This window comes from Solanum stenotomum, chromosome 1 (assembly GCF_019186545.1).
Source record: "Solanum stenotomum isolate F172 chromosome 1, ASM1918654v1, whole genome shotgun sequence".
NCBI lineage: Eukaryota > Viridiplantae > Streptophyta > Magnoliopsida > Solanales > Solanaceae > Solanum > Solanum stenotomum.
Genome location: NC_064282.1, coordinates 85,128,220 through 85,145,215, shown reverse-complemented (window position 1 = coordinate 85,145,215; position 16,996 = coordinate 85,128,220). Strand labels below are relative to the sequence as shown.

General features: G+C 35.4%; 2 protein-coding genes across 6 annotated transcripts in view; one reads left to right on the top strand and one right to left on the bottom strand.

Moving 5' to 3' along the window:
* The window catches only part of LOC125864367 (sphinganine C4-monooxygenase 1-like), a 752,368-nt gene extending 743,987 nt beyond the window's left edge, over window positions 1-8,381 (top strand). For 2 of the 3 annotated variants that reach the window (XM_049544356.1, XM_049544350.1), the window contains exons 2-3: window positions 3,484-3,737; window positions 7,413-8,381. In XM_049544356.1, the coding sequence (XP_049400313.1) occupies window positions 3,489-3,737; window positions 7,413-7,964 (801 nt within the window). In that variant the 5' untranslated portion in view covers window positions 3,484-3,488 and the 3' untranslated portion in view covers window positions 7,965-8,381. Of the gene's footprint in view, window positions 1-2,996; window positions 3,738-7,412 lie in introns of those variants that run through there. The other variant, XM_049544345.1, reaches the window with a different exon arrangement.
* Window positions 8,382-9,421: 1,040 nt separating this feature from the next.
* On the bottom strand, window positions 9,422-16,327 carry LOC125863957 (probable methyltransferase PMT2). 3 transcript variants are annotated; one of them, XM_049543931.1, is made up of 8 exons: window positions 16,004-16,231; window positions 14,031-14,682; window positions 13,692-13,902; window positions 13,202-13,496; window positions 12,671-12,726; window positions 12,352-12,601; window positions 11,636-11,713; window positions 9,422-10,036 (listed from the first exon to the last, which is right to left on the bottom strand). In XM_049543931.1, exons 2-8 carry the CDS (start codon window positions 14,673-14,675, stop codon window positions 9,802-9,804), a joined length of 1,770 nt encoding a protein of 589 aa, XP_049399888.1. In that variant the 5' UTR covers window positions 14,676-14,682; window positions 16,004-16,231; the 3' UTR covers window positions 9,422-9,801. The 3 variants fall into 3 exon arrangements, with proteins under 3 accessions (XP_049399888.1, XP_049399882.1, XP_049399879.1); XM_049543925.1 differs by having other exon boundaries at window positions 12,352-12,726; window positions 14,031-14,677; window positions 16,004-16,327; XM_049543922.1 differs by having other exon boundaries at window positions 12,352-12,726; window positions 16,004-16,289.
* Window positions 16,328-16,996: the final 669 nt, after the last annotated feature.

Genomic DNA, 16,996 nt, shown 5'->3' with positions numbered 1-16,996 from the left:
CTATATTGTGATAGTCAAGCGGCTATCGCATACACAAAAGATCCTAAGCATCACAACAAGACAAAACATCTTGACATCAAGTAAACTTTGTGAGAGACGTAGTAGCAAATGGAGAAATAACTTTGTAATACATTTCTACACGTGAAATGATAGTTGATCCATTTATGAAGGTCATCTCTAGAGACTTGTTTGAAAAACATGTTACGACTCTAGATTTGTGTAGGATTTGATGATATTTCAGTATTGTAAAATAACTTAATAATTATAATATTATCTTCTATATACTATTATTGGATTTATATTCAAATATAATATGCATGTGATATTTTGTAAGAAATAAAGTGTGTCGAACAAGTTGCGAGATTGACTCTCTCACACGAGCAATCACCTCTTACGTCGAGGAACATGAAGAGATAAGTTTCACCACCATATTATGACTTGTTTTATGAGTCAGACAAGAGTTTCTCTAAGAATATGAGTTTAAGGAATACTGAAGAGAGAAACTAGGGATAAACACTTAAAGGTGTTTAGACCAAGGTCTGTACAATATTGGATAATCGGAAGAATGAGACACATACACCAGTATAAGGTGAAAACATCGTAGCATGTGTTTCATACCACATGTGTCAAGCGATCAGTGGGTCAATGAAAGAATGTTTCGTGCTTCTTCATTGTGTGAGACCCCAAAAAATTAAAATGACTTTTCAATGAATTACCCTTTGACCTTTTGTTGTTTTTTGAAGTTTCAATCGATGTTGCTACTTTAGCATGTTATTAATAGCCATGAATGATTCGACAATGCAGTGAATGTCTAGGAAAGCAGTTGGATAGGAACAAATAGATTCAAGTAGAAAGGAAAGACAATTAATTGAATAATAAACTTATATACACAAGTCGGCTATTGCACTAAGCAAATTGGTATTGAGTGTATGTATAAAGTTAAACATGAACTTGAGTTAACCTCTTTAAGAGAATCGGGGATCGAATAAATAAATAACTACTGAAGTAGTGAATAAAGTCTGGGGTATTGTGAGTAATAGTATTCTCATATAAGTAGTGAATTCCATGTGATTGGATTCCTATGTGGGGCTATAAAACCTTAAAGGTAAGCTCTTGATACTCACAGGTCGCACAAACAATTTGTCGTATGAATTGTGTGTCTAGTTGATGTTGTGTTGGCTTGGATCTTGTCTACCATGTGTGAAGTGGGAGATGTAAATTTTGGGTCATGGGTCATCATGTGGATCGACCGACCCGACCCGAAGTTGTTGTTTGTAAAATGGATAAGTGCTAATTTAAAATAGGGGTGAGAATAGTTACATAGTAACTGCTCCAACGTAAACAAATCCATTTTTTAAATATATGTTGTATGCTCTTCAGAAAAGAGATTGAAAAACAAAGCAAAACAGAAAACTCATCAAAAAAGTGACATCTTCTCATAAGAAAAAGGCATCCAACAAAAGGGGCTTTTAGTTTGTGAAACACTATCTTTGTTTCCTAGTGATACAAAGAAGGATCTGGAGCAAGTCATTCAATTCATGAAATTCATTTCGCTGCAACAATCAAAGGTACACAAATTTTGTACTAAAATATTGTTTAAATCTATCATAATCGAAGATATCTTTATACTAAACGTTGAATCGAAGAATTAAACTTCTAAAAAAAAAATCAAACCTAAACTGAAATTGAAGAACCATATCAATTTGATCCATCCAATTTTTCGATATTGATACCCGGCCTCACCCTAAGCTGCCTGTAATGAATTAAGAAGTTGAAAGTCACTAAAAGCCAAGCAGCCAAGTAGCCAAGTAGTTAAAATGAAACTGGGGATGCCGATGGTTCCGCGTTGTTCCTATGTTTGTTCAACACGTATTCACATCTCTCAAATTTTTTAAGTTTTTTTTAGTTTTCCCTTCTGTATTTGGTATCTATATTGTAGCTTGATTAAATTCGAATTCACGTCGAAAATCACATTGCTTCTTAACAAAGATGATTATGTACTCAAAAGGACTCAACTCAAAACATCTAATTAAGGATGAAAAAGTACTTACCACTCCATCATTATGCTTCTCTCAAAATTTATTATTATATATGTACCTCCGACAGGCCACTTTACACTTATGATTCTCACCATTATCCCAATTTTGGTGTTTTCTTTATTTTTTGTTCTTTAAAATTATTAATTTTTTATTTTAATCTTTAAGAGTTTTAAGTAACAAAAAAATGATCAAAAATTAGTTTTGTCAGTAAAAAAATCTTCAAGGCATAAGTTTAATAGCATAAGTTATGTCCAAAACATAAGTCAAGTGACAAGTTATAGTTCAAGGCATAAGTGGTACAAATAATGTCGTATGTCATAAGTTTATTAACACAATTTACGTCTCAAGGCATACGTTTAATGAGTAATGTCCAGAACATAAGTTTAATGATACAAGTTATGCTACAAAACATACATTCAATAATACGAGTTATGTAATAAGGCACAAATTAAATGACACAATTTATGTCCTAAGACATAAGTTTAGTGGCACAAATTATGCCACAAGACATAAGTTCAATGACATAAGTCACGAATCAAGATAAAATTTTCTATAGAATCTTATCCGCAAATAAAATACTACAAAACTTATGCAACATTCTCTAAAAAGTTTTGCCTTCCAAAAGTCATAATTAAAGATACTCTGACATACATATTTTCGTTATATGAACAGTATAAGTAAAAAAAATTCATCAAATAAACAATTGTTGATAAAATTAATTAAGATATATACAAATTGACTTGAACGTCATATTTTTTACAAAAGAAAACTGAAAGTAATTGTCTATCTCCATCCTTGCTCCTAGAAAAAAACATTATTCAGCATAACCTTAATAATTTTAACAAAAGTCAAAGCATACAAATAAAAATATCTTGAAAGATTTGACCTACAATTAAAAAAAAAAGTTATTAGATCTCAAAATTAATTTATTCAATCCATAAAAGGAAATATTATCTATTTTATGAAAAAAATAGTTATACAATTATTATTATTAGCACTCCTTGTCGAAAAAGTTTTTCTAGATTCCTCATATATGTTGATGATAACAATAATAATGTCCTTTTTGTTAATACTTCAAATCACAAAAGTCACAAACATAACCAACCAGAAATAGATCATCATTAGGATTCTTTTTTCCCGTTCTTTTTTTTTTTTTGCCTGCTTTACACTTTTGTGTTTTCTTGAATTCCTTCCAATTTCAATTTTGGGAGAGAATTCAATTTTTAATCCACCTCCTCTGAAAACCCTAGTTCCAAATCCCCCATTTTACCATAAATAAACTCTTGTTTTACATAAATGTGAAATCCCTTTTCACAGTTCCCTCATAATCTTGTTTTAACTGCATAAAGTTTGGATCTTTTTGTCATAGTATTCAAGATTCTTGTTTTATTTGGTTAAAGTTTGAATCTTTTTATCATAGTTTTCAAGAATCTTGTGTTTTAAGGAGATATGAGTATTGATAATGATGTTCTTAGAGGAGGATTACATGTGTCAGATGAATTGTTGGGGACTATTTTGCCAATAGTGGTGTATTGGGTTTATTCAGGATTGTATTGTTTGCTTGGGGGTATGGAGAATTATAGGTTGCATACTAAGAAAGATGAAGATGAGAAGAATTTGGTTACCAAGAAAGAGGTTGTTAAAGGGGTTCTTCTTCAACAGGTTGTTCAAAGTATTGTTGCTACAGTTCTCTTCGCGGTTCGTCACCCATATCACCCTTTTTATTGCAAATTTGTTGATTGATTTTACCATTGTTGGTAGTTTAATAGATGGAGATTGTTGTATTGTTACTTGAAGCAGGTTAATTAGTATTTGTTATTGTTTTGAATTTGGCTAAGCGTATTGCGATTCAATGGAGGAAGGTTGTTGTGAATTCACTGTAAAACAAAACATAGTTTAGCTATAATTGTTTCTTTGAATTGGATTTGAGCATTCATTTGTTTGATCAGTTGGATACAGAGGGTTAGTATAACCATCTAATTTGAGATTGAAGCATCTATGATTGATGAAAGATGGGTTGACCTTTACTGGTGGCTGCTGTTTCGTTTTGACCAAAGTTCGGAATACCTTTTGATCCTTGAGTTTAGGTTTAAAATATGTAGATTGGTGCAAGTGTTGTGCAATTATACTTGCACGGTGTGTTCATACCCCGTGGTTGGAAGAGGGATTAGAGGAAGCTGTTATGAAAGTGAATAGTTTTCTATTTCTGAATTTGGCACTGTTGGATGGTTCCTTATTAGAATATGTTGAGGATCTTTAGTTTTTTTTTTTTTAAAACATTTACGATTAGATTTTATGATGCATAATTGTGTAGTCTTGCAGGCGCTGGATTTTATATTGCAAAGTTCGGTCTTTTCAAATTTCTATCTGGTATTTCTTATATTCACATATGGAGAGAAGTGGAGATTGATATATTGTTACATTTGCACATGTTTATTAGCTTTATTTTCTTTCTTGGAAGTTTCTTAGCAACTCCTTGTATAATTTGTCGCCTTCTGTCAGTGGCTATTTGCCTTAAAAGATACTTATTTAATTAGTGTTGGATGAGATAGGTCCGGATAAGGCATAGATGACTCATACTGTTAACCCCATATAGTTTGGGTTGAGCATAGTAGAATGATTGATTGATGGATGTTGTAATGGTGGATTCCATCTGGCTACAAAAGGTTTCAAACTTACTTTTGATCTTTGAGTTTTTGGATTTAAAATATGTCGTTTGGTGTAAGCAATGTGCAATTTACACTTGCACGGTATTTCATTCCATGTGGTGCGCATGGAAGAGGAAATTCCATTAGAAGAGGCTGTTATGACTTACGAGGAATAATAGTTTTTCATTATGGATTTTGGCACTGCAAGGCATATGTGATGCTTTATTTAATAATATGAAGAGGACGTTTTAGGCATTTTTTCAACACTAACATTAAGTCTAATTGTTGCGTAGTTTGTGGACAGGATGGTGGACTTCTTATTGATGTCTTCCCTATTGTTTATAGATTTTGGCTGATACAGGGACAGATATATCGCTTGTCTATGTAGCTGGTATAGATAGTTATTGGGATTATTCTTTTTGAAGTACCCTATTGTTTTATAAACCTATGAAACATTGTGCCTTCTTTTTTTTTTTTTGATGACAAGGGAAACCCGCAGCCGCTACCCTTTGGGTGCGCATAGGATAAAACCCCCGCTCCTATGCAATAGCTCGCAAACCACATAGGAGAGGTAACCCGCACTAGGCAAGCCCGGTGCGACGAGCTTGACCCAAAAGGCAAGCCCCTTGCTTTCGTTGGCAAGGGGTTTCGAACTTGAGACCTCCAACATGGAAGTCCCAAGCCCAAACCACTGAGCCACCCCGAAGGGTACATTGTGCCTTCTTTTGTCTGAACTTATATATTTAATTTTTTTTTATATATTCTAAAATGCTGGGGTTGGCAGATCATTCCCTTAAGTTGAAGGGAAAGGGAAGACAGACCAGGAATAATAGCACTATTTTGTGTAACTATCAGAAGCAAAATGTGCCGAATAGTTTTAGCTGCTGGTTGAGTTACAAGTTTGTTAGTATCTGGAATAGAAAGCAGCTCAGTATCATTTGTTTGTCATTTGATAGGTGACAATGCTAGAAAGGAGAATAATTGATTTTATGTTCTTGGAATAGATTATGTCAAGTTATAGAAGTTATGGCTCCTCGCTGTTTTCTTAGAAGTTAGGATTCCCCTCTCTTCTCGGTATGTCTCCAGAGATGTTGAGGCGCTCAACTTTTAACACTTCATTTGAAGAAGCATTGATAAATTGATCATACTTTCCCTATCTATTAAAAGAAAGTAACTTCGGGGATAAATAGATTGGGTGAATTCAGTGATGCATATCTATTGTGAGGTTCTCTGTGATCATCAGCTGGACACCAGAAGGTTCTTTTCTCCACATACCAGGGCTTGAGACAAGAGGATCTCTCTGCTTTCTTATTCATCTTGGCAGTGTAAGGAATTAGTTTAATGTTGTGCAATGCCATGTCTTAGAATTGGATAAAACGTTTTAATGTTGGGACACATGGTTCTAATAGTTTGGAAGCTTCTCACATCCTTTATGCTAACGATAGACTTATCCTTTGCTGGGCCGAGGAAGTTCAGTTGAGATACTTTAGAGTCATTCAACTGTTGTTTGAAACTGCATCTGGGCTGAAGTTTAACATGGGGAAATTTTCAACTTTCCTTGTGTCAGACAGAAGAATTTCATACAACTTATTTGGGCATGCCTTCAGGTGCCAAATACAAGGCTAAGCAAGTGTGGCATAGGATTGTGGATAGATTTGAAAAGAAGCTTGCGACTTGGAAAAGGCAGTACCTATCCTTGGGAGGTAGAGTTGCACTCATCAACAACATGCTTGACTCACTTTCCACCTATCTCATGTCCTTGTTTCCTATGTCTATCAATGTATGAAAGAAGCGATAAGATCAAAAAGAAATTTCCTGTGGAGTGGAAGTAAGTAAATAAGAGCCTTTCATCTTGTTAAGTGGGACTTGTAGCGAGAAGGAGAAAAAAGGGTGGATTGGGGAATCAGGAACTTGGAGGCATACAATCCGGCTTACTTAATCAAATGGGTGTGACGATTTGGTAAGGAGGAAACAAGCCTATGGAGAAGGGTAATCTCTTCCAAATATGGGGAACACTGATTTTGGTATTTCATATTTGGACTGGGTACAAAACATCACCTGGCTTGTGGCGTATGGAAACACATTTGCAGCTTATGGCCATTTTTTGAAACCAAACTAGAATTAAAGTGGGAGATGGCAGGCGAACCAGATTCCTACAGGATGCAGGGATTGGTCATACTCCAAAATGATGGCAATCAATGATCTTTACAGTTTTTCCTTCAATACAATTGTTCATTCTGTTTTATAATATGTTTGCATTCTGTTCAACTTCCATGACCACAAATGAGGCAGTTGACTTGTACTTCTATGCCCATGCTGTTTCAAGCTACACTTTGGAGTTGTTGGTCCTAGTTTCCATTTCTTTAGTTACACAGTTACAGCTTAATGCATACATCTTACCATAGCTCTTCTGGCATGCCACAGCCAATCGGTGGTTGGCTTGCTTATATTCTTTAAGCAAATGTCTAGCCCAACATCATATGCTTTGGAGATTATTATTGGACCTTGGGTTTTAGAATGTTCCTTACCTGATACTGAAACTGTTCTTAGTCGTGCCGTAGTCAAGTAGTTTTTCTCATGTAGTTTTAGGTCCACTTAATATCTTGTTGCACTTGTGCTCTCTTTTCCAAACTTTCTCATTGTTTGGGATTATATGTCGATTCATTTCTGGAAGCTAAAGTTTGATTATTTATCTTGTTCACTAAACTTTAAGTTTTTCGAACAGGTCACAGGTAATGACGGCGACTCTGAAGGAAATCAACATGGCTTCCTTGTTCTTGTTAGACAGTTGTTTGTTGCCATGGTCATCTTAGATACTTGGCAATACTTTATGCATCGCTACATGCATCAAAACAAGTTCTTATACAAGCATATCCATTCTCAGCATCATCGGCTAGTTGTTCCATATGCATTCGGAGCTTTGTACAATCATCCTTTAGAGGGTCTGTTACTTGACACTATCGGTGGGGCTTTAGCTTTCCTTTTCTCAGGCATGTCTCCTCGGGCTTCCATCTTCTTTTTCTCGTTTGCTACCATCAAAACAGTCGATGATCATTGTGGACTATGGCTACCTGGAAACCTTTTCCATATCGTCTTTAAAAACAACTCAGCATACCATGATATTCATCACCAACTTTACGGAAGCAAGTATAACTTTTCACAGCCTTTCTTTGTTACCTGGGATAGGATACTTGGTACATATATGCCATATGCACTCGTGGAAAAACCAGAAGGGGGTTATGAAGCTAGGCCTGATAAAGATTGCAAGGATGACTGACAAAACTGTTAGTACTTGTTTAAAGTATGTACCACTGCAATTTTACCCAGTATTTGCCTTTCTCAGTAATCTGTATATAATTTTATATGTTTCTGCATATATTGTTGTATTACTGGTTTTCTTTTTGAGGTTGAAAAAGAAAAAAAAAGGAAAATAATGTCTTTTTTTTTTTGGTTATAGTGTCTGGTTTCCCCTAATTAGCTGTAGGTAGAAGAGGACTACAGGTTAAAGATTGGTTTGTGTATCAATCAAGTGAGATATCTTTTTCTCAAGTGTTCTCTACCATAGCTATGTTTTGTCCTCTGATAGAGGATTGTGGAAATGTAAAAATTTTACGTGTACCTTATTTGGACACCGCTATTTAACCTGTACCAAGTTTTAAGAATTTTTTGCACGTCTATCCACTCCGGTATACTTCGAGTCTGTGGTGTCTAAAGTTAAATTTGACAGTCTGTTTCAGACAAGACGTTTGAGTTCAAGCAAAATCACCAAAACTCTAGCCATATGAAACTTGATACATGGCATATATGAAGTTGTTTTAAAGTAGGTGGACTTGCAAACTTCTACTCATTGTTTGTATGGCGTGAATGGTGATCTCAAAATCGAGTATCTGTGCACTTAGCCTGTGGAAAGAAGCAACTTTCATCCTGTTTGATCATTTTCCTCCATGGAAGTCAATATGGATTGTCCCTTGATTAAGTAGTTACAATTCGAATCGTAATATTTATATTAAACATCAATTGATTTCATAGCCATTCAATGTCATCTTCCTTCATTTTCCTATTTTTTGACAATTGCTAGTGTCAAGATGCTTCTGAGAATACTTATCAAGAGGTCTTGGACTCAAGTATTGGGAATAGAGAACCTTCTAGTATGGATCATCTTACCTTTATCAATAGGCTTATTTGACGTGAATTCAGATTAATCAATACCAGTGACTTTCGAATATTGAATCAAAGAGAATGTTATGTGGCTATGGACAATAGGTCTGGAACACTGATGGAACTGCTGGAGTGAAGTATATTACATTGTTGAAGCCATCAAAACTTGTCTGGAAACTCAATACAGATGGTAGTTACATGTGAAGGTCATGCAACTCTAATCGAAATTTCATGAGGTTGTGATCAACAAGTTACTGACTTTAAGTGTGAAATCAGACTCCATGATCATCGTTAACATGGTTAATGACATTCACAAAATTCCCCGGAAACAACAAGATATCATTGAGGACATTCAAACGGAAGAAGTCTCAAAGAAACATACAAGTAAGCGATTGCTCCAGAGAAGGTAATGGTGTGGCAGACACCCTTGCCAAATTTGTCACCGCGATTCAAGATGAAATCAACCTTTAGAAGAAAGGTAAAAACTGTTCATTGTAGTGCTATAATCCTCCATAAGGTATCTGTATGCAGGTATTGAAAGCTAAAATGAATCACAGGGTTCAAATGCCAACAAGAGACCAGAAAAGCTAAGTGTTCATTCCCCACTTGATTGAACACATTACAAGATCTGTTTTTCATCAGGGAAGAAAATGCTCTTAAGAATACATCAACAGTTTCAGAAAAGATCCATCATGTAGTGTGGGGCTTCAAAGAGAGGAAAGAAAAATAAATGAATGCATGTTTTACAAAGCATAATAGCATACAATATAATTTATGGATCCATCAATACAGAAGGTTAAACATACATACACCAAATAGCCTCGTCTCATCGACCAAAAATTTCTTGCATTGAAGGTTCTAAGCTACTGATTGAACTTTGATGATTGAAGTACTGGTCCTTGGATCCAATACAAATGGCATCGATCAGGAGCACCATCACAGTCTTCACTGGCATCTTATCGTGTGGATGTGGAATTATCATCCCCCACAGTCCAGTATTGTTTGACTGCTACCAGTATTTTTACGGGAACAAGGGGGCCGTCTTCATGATCCATCAATTTGAAGTCCCATCTCATACCTCCTATTATCTTCTTTACCTTAATTAGAACATCTATGTCATCTCTCAGAATAACAGCTCCTTCTGGCCGCAAAATACGGTCCATTTCTAAGAGAATGTCTTCAAAGTCGCACCTTCATGATTTCAAAAAAGAAAAGCCAACAGAGGAATGTTAGAATACTAACTTGACCAAAAGCACAAAAGCAATTTTTGCTTCTTCCCCATTACATTCTGCAATCTTTTCCATAATAAAGGCGACACAGCAACCAAAAAAAAGGCAGCCCAATGTACAAAGCATCCCACGTTAGCAGGTCCAGGGAAGGGCCGTGTTACCAACAAAAAGAAACAATACTCTGGATTAGTCAAAACATACACTTGGCCTCTACTTGTAGAATATACAACAGGCAAACCCCATGCTTGATTTTGAAGTTACTCCTTAGAATTACCTACAAGTTTAAGCGGCTAAATAGTTGCTGAATTCGTCCATTATTACTGACTTATTTTTCCTTTTAGCCTATGTAACAATTCAGCAAACCTTTTCTAGTTTCTTAACCTGTTGTTCTAGCATTGAATTCATATGAGAACAAACCAGCCAACCTCCAAAAAATGGTATTCATTTGAACATATCTCTTAACTCTAATACGAATCAGAAAAGTTCTTACTTATGCAACCAAGGGTGCGTCTAGTGGTCAATGAAGTGGGTGGATAACCATGAGGTCCCAACCTCCCAAGTTCAAATCCTACTGGAGGCAAAAATACCAAGTAGGTGATTTCTTCCCATCTAACCGAACCTTGGTCAACCATTACCTGGTACCTATGTTGGTGGAGGGCAGCAAGTACCCCGTTAGACTATTCGAGGTGTGCACAAGCTGGTCCGTGCACGACGATTTTAAAAAAAAAAGTGCTTACTTGCAGATCTCTGCTTACCCAGAAAATATCGTCTACTAAGGGAGGATTATGTCACATAATCAAAAGACTCACTAAAGTTGACAATTACAAACATGATGCACCAATGAAAATTGCAAGTTGGTCTAAAACTAAAGTTGACAATTACAAACATGATGCATCAATGAAAATTGCAAGTTGGTCTAAAACTAGAGTCGACAATTACAAGCATGATGCATCAAAGAAAATTGCAAGTTGGTCTAAAACTAAAGTTGACAGTTACAAACATGATGCACCAATGAAAATTGCAAGTTGGTCTAAACAAGACATGATTTTTATTCATAATATAGTTTTGCTAGTTGCATAAAGCTCAACTTCAGAAGGGGATTCAAAAGGAGGCAATTAAGTGTGCTCCTTCGAGTCAGTCAATTTATATCATGGTATCGACTTCTGACCGAGTTTAAGAAGTTAATTTGACTTATATATTATACTGGTGTTATTGAAGGAAATATATTAAAATAATAGTTGAAAAGTTAGTTTGATCAGGAAACCATCATATTGAAGCTTGACAATTGGATAGTTTGATTCTTTTGAACTTTTGGAAGTAGTAAAGGACACAAAAAAATGGAATCGTGTTAAAATGTCCTAAAAATGAAATTTGAGATAGTGCCGTAAAAATATACCCACTGATTTATCCCTTTGTTTCCAAATTGCAGCCATGTCAGATTAGCATCCAGCCCCATTCTTAACAGCCACAATACTATCTAAGGTTCTTGATTCAACGTTGAACCAACTTAAATACCGAAATTAAAAAAAAAAAAAAAGGAAAAAAAGGAGGAAACACTTACTTGTCCTTGTATAAACTGAAAAGACCATTAGCATGAATGAGATCATAAGTCCTTGGGTACGTAGAGAATGCTTCACACCTGAAACAGAATATAAACTGGTTATCAGATGGTAGCTTTCAGCAGGACAAGAGGAAGAGAAAATCACTGAATAGTTTGAATTCCTTATGAAGAGACAAAGTTAAACAAAAGCAATTTGTTAAAAGTAGCCTGCATAGGATTGATATTCCTTTCGTCATTTCCACAAAGCAGAAAAGATTTGGTGCTAAAAACAAATGTAGCAACTAATGTAGTCGTGTGCATATGTGTAATTAAACCTGACACCCTCTGATACTTATGGGCTCTTATTATATTATCTCTTCACCTAAAAGATCGTGATTATAGTATCCTCTAAGTTTATGTTAACTACTATACCTAAAGAAGTATAAGTGCAAACTAACATAGAAAGGAAAGTAACATTAGATCAAGGTGCCCTTTGATATGACAATTCCTTATTTTTTTTCAGAGTCTTGATACAGAACAAAGGTTTCCTTTGATGGTCCTTTGCGTTTAAAACCAAAGACTAGAGAATACAAGATTAATAATCACACCCACAAAAATCGAGTGGCAAGAGTACTGCAACTTCCTATGAACGAAAAATGGTTGTCCTTGATAAGTTATCAAAGCCACAACTATACCAGATAAGTATATAATTGAGCATAGGAGAGAAAAAGTCGTACCAGTCATGATAAATTCCAATAAGTCCACGTTCATATATGACTCCCAAGGTATTTTTCTCGGCTATCGTAGGCATAACATTCATAACCCACAACTTGGGAGATTGAAGAGCAGCAGCAAAACCTCCAAGTCCAGAATTCATGTCCATGATATTACGGTACCTTCCTGTATCGATGAGTTTGTTAATTTTCTTATAAGCACTAACATGCTTCTTCCATTTCTTGTTGTCTTCCAGATATGCCTCAACGGAGACTCCAGAAACTAGTCCATTAGCAATTCTTGGAGGAACAGCAAAAAGTCTCTCAGGGAATGGTTTTAGACCTTCATCATCACCATTGCCTTTGCTTGGTGTTATGCATGTTTCCATTTTGTTGTACCTGATCAACAGAAGCAAAATAATGGAATCCATGAAACTTGATCTTCAAGATTGAGTTTGCACTGCAATATACGTAGTATTAGATGAAATGAAAGAGTTTATCCTTTTACTTTGCTACAATTGAAGGGGCCAGGCTATTAGGGATAAAGTTGTATTGTGCATCTAACTACCTTGCACCAACAGGTTTGGATGGTAATTGCACAAGCTAAACATCCACCATATCAGATTATCACAAAACTGTAAGTATAGAGACTTCTACATATCTTTCCGCATACTTAGACCTTCTTGAAATACAGTTCGTCCTAGGAAAAAGGTTTACATCATTCCAAAAAGTACTTATATAGTTTTAGCAACCTGGTTTACACTAGCATAAATTTGCCACTCATGGTAGGCAAGAAGCATATTCTCTTTAGCTTTTGCTTTAAGTAGGAAAGAATTTCCAACATATAAAACTGAACTATTTGATGATGATGTACCAGACATCATCTGGATCTGTCGATTTACAAAGTGTAGCTTCAGAATCTTCTTGTGTAGAACGGCATGAGTCGGCATCCATCCTTTTCTGCCAAATAGCAGTCTCACCCTTCTCAGATTTCTTCTCCCAGCAAAGAAGTTTGGCAATCTCTTCAATCTTCCTTTGTTCTTCCTGAAGGTCCTCCATGGGGCGTTGCCAGGCCTTGTAATTAGTCTTCCAATTGATCGGAGGGCCAGAAAGCACCCAGTAGCCACCAGGTCGAAGAACTCTATCAACTTCCATCATGAGGATTCCATCTGCATGAAGAAAGACTATGATATACAACAAAAGAACAGCTACCGAGAAGGCTAAGATTTCAATAAACCATAAAGAAAAACAAGTTAAAGAAGAAATTAAAACCAAATGTCTTCCAAAATTTTAAAAGGTCACACTTTTTCGAAATTACAATTCGTCATCAAGAAGGTATTCTTACTACCACACAAGATTCGTACCAGCAGCTCCCCATGGGATTAGACAGCGAGAACAATGAGCCATATCAAAGGCCCTAGATGGATATGGCATTTTGACTGTTCCTAGGACGCCAATAACAGCAGGTACACCCCTTTCAAGAGCAAACTGAACCTGAGCTTCATGTGAGTCTCGTGGAGCAAATGACATTGCGATGACATTCCTTTTCCAGAGATAAGCACCCCAACTTGCGACCTGGTATCATGAAGCATTGTTAGTCAAAAAAGCCAACACAACAACAAGAAGTATTCTTCAAGTAGGTGAAGAAAATGAGACATGGATATCTTTTGCTATAATAAAGGTTTTCACTGTACAAATCATACCCCGCAACCAGTGTCCAGAGCAGTCCGAACAGTTCCATTTTGAATTGGGATTACTGAAGCAAGCTGATCAATATACTTATCTGCTCCTTGAGGAAACTGTGTCCCTCCTCCAGGGAACCTAAACACATTACCTTCATACTGAATCCAGTTCTGAATGGCCTTCTCGACCGTCAAGCTCTTATAGGGGGCATTCGCATATGGAACATAATCCCGACTCTTTGGCCATGGAAATGGGGTGACATACCCCTTAGGTGCTGGAATAAGGCAATGCAACTTCTTTTCTGGAGGCAGACAATGCCTTTCTCGATAGATCATATTTTCCCTTGGGAAGTGCATAGCACGCTTTTGATCTTGACATGGTGTATGATCAGTGTAACGAGGACGACATGGCTTAAATTTTTTGACTTCTGTTCCTGAATCATCAATACTACCTGCTTGGCCACCATGACGAGTCTCAAAATTGAGATTTGGTAGGATATTGCAGTTCTCACCACTCTTGGTGACTGCCAGAGCTATACTATCTCCCTTCCCAACGCCACTTCTCTGCCATGATCCAAGCAAATAGAAGAAGCAACAGAGACCAGCTACAATAAATATTGACACAGAAGTCCTGGTCCTATTGTCCCCCAAGCTTTTGTTTGCCATTGCTGTACTGAAATGATTTCAGCATTGAGTTAGGAAAGCGAAGGAAACTGAATACCGATACACATGTTTTTTTAAATGTATCAGAAGTATAGCTAGATCAGAGCATAGTTCGGCAATAATTTACTCGTTGAGGTCCCAAAAGATCATAGCTTTTGGTACCGAATGCTGTAAAGTGTACAAGATTCTAGAAATTAGCAGAAATCAATTAAAGCTACGAAAGGAAAATCAGATAAAGCTCCTTCTCCCTGATACTCCAATAACTGCAAATTAAGGTAGCAGGAGATTACCATTGAATTTTAAACACCTAGCAGTGTACTAAGATCAAAATTATTTTTTTTACTCTCTGTATCCCAATTCATGTGACACTTTTTCCTTTTCAGTCCGTTCAAAAAAGAATGTCACATTTCTATAATTGGAAACAATTTTTTGATGACCACATTTCTATAATTGGAAACAATTTAAACTTTAAAATTATCATTTTCCCCTTAACGAAATAATTTACAGCCACACAAATGGTCAAGGAAGAGTATTTCTTACTTAAACTTTGTGTCAAGTCAAATGATGCTACATAAATTGGGATAGATGGAGACATGGAGTACTTGTTTTCCAGTAGGAATACACAAAAGTGTAACAAACCAACCCATAAATCAAGCTTTTAAATACATTCTCTTTTTAGTTTCCTAAACAGTAAACAGGTATTTTAACAAATAACAGTGCCTCTAATAGACCACCATTAAAAGCTACAGAACAAAAAGAGAGAGAAAAGAAATATGAAACCAAGAATTGATAAAATGCTAAAAACTGCAAGTTTATTACACTTTAACTACACCTAAGAAGTTAGTATGATACAACATAAGAAAAGATTTGAACTTTACACAGTTAATGGGTCTAGAAAGTGAAAGTCTCACTTGACAAATGAATCAATCAAACTGACAAGAAAGATAGGAACTTTATAGTCAAGAACCCCAATGAATAAATGAAAGATCAGCTATCTAGGGTTGAATCAGCATACCAATAGCATTAAAAACTCCCCCCCACCCCCACACATTTTCTTAATGACCTTCCAACTCTGATTTATTTTGCTTTACAGTCCACAACAGAAACTTGAAAAACAAGAACTGATACTTAGAGCAGACCCAAGAAAATAGGTCTTTAACTATACCCCATATGAAAAGATTTGAACTTTATACAGTAAATTGGCTTAAAAGTGCAGGTTCACTTGAAAAATGAAGCAATCAAATCAAACTGGCAAGAAAGATAGGAACTTTATAATCAAGAATTCAAATAATTGAATGAAACATCAGCTATAGAGAGTTGAATCAGCATACCAATGGCATGAAATTTTTTTCCAACACTTCCTTTTATTGGCTTTCCTGCTTTATTTTGCTTTGTAAGTCCCCAACTCAGATATGAGTTTCAAATTAAATCAAGAACAGAAAACACTGCAAAACCCCTAATTTGTTTTTTTTCAATGATATCTACAAGTATATACATCAAATTTACAACTCTCTGTGTCTCTCTTTACAACTCTCAGTTGTTTTACATGTTCTTTTTCTTTTCTTTTTTTTTGCGGTGGTGGGGGCTGGGAGTGGGGTGTGGGTAGTGGAGGTTTCTGTTTAATCCGTATTAATTATCATATCAGTGTTTGCTTAAAGGGCAAGGAGGTCCGAAGTCCATAAAAATCAAACCGTAACTGATAAGCTAATTATAAAATTGATTTAATTGATATTGAATTATCAAATTAAAGGTTAATGAGTGTATTTTCAAAATTTAGATTTTATATTTTTTTTATTGTGATTTATAATTACAGAATTATGAGCTTAAGTAAGTCAAAATAATTATTTTGTTTGATTGAAAGTGAAAGAAGAGAGCATGAAATGAAGGAGCCCGTAAATTGTTAACAACTCCATTCTTATTTATACGTCGCCCTTAATAAGAATAGATGTTCTTTAATACTACTTGTCATTTCACAAATCAATGCATAAATGACACTATTATTCTCATTTTATCCGGAGAGTTATTAATCTTTAAAGTATAAATTTGACCAACATATAAAAACTAAATAATTAATTTATCTTCATTAGTTAAATTAATTAATCAAAATAAATTAATTCATTTATTAAAAACGTTGACTTGTACAAAACACTAAATAAGAGTACAATTATAAAGTAACTTAGTTTCTTAAGGGGCGTGAAACCTAAAATAATGACATATAAATCAACTGTTGGCTTATTGATATGCTAGTAGATAAGTATATTTAAAATTCGATATTCAATAAGTCAAATTATTAAGCATAATTATCTATCAGATCTGTCTAATAA

Coding starts and splice junctions, on each gene's coding strand:
- LOC125863957 (XM_049543925.1), bottom strand. CDS start 14,675: ATGGCAAACAAAAGCTTGGGGGACAATAGGACCAGGACTTCTGTGTCA. Junction 13,903..14,030: donor CTCTGGACACTGGTTGCGGG/GTATGATTTGTA, acceptor TCATGATACCAG/GTCGCAAGTTGGGGTGCTTA. Junction 11,714..12,351: donor ATTGGAATTTATCATGACTG/GTACGACTTTTT, acceptor ATTCTGTTTCAG/GTGTGAAGCATTCTCTACGT.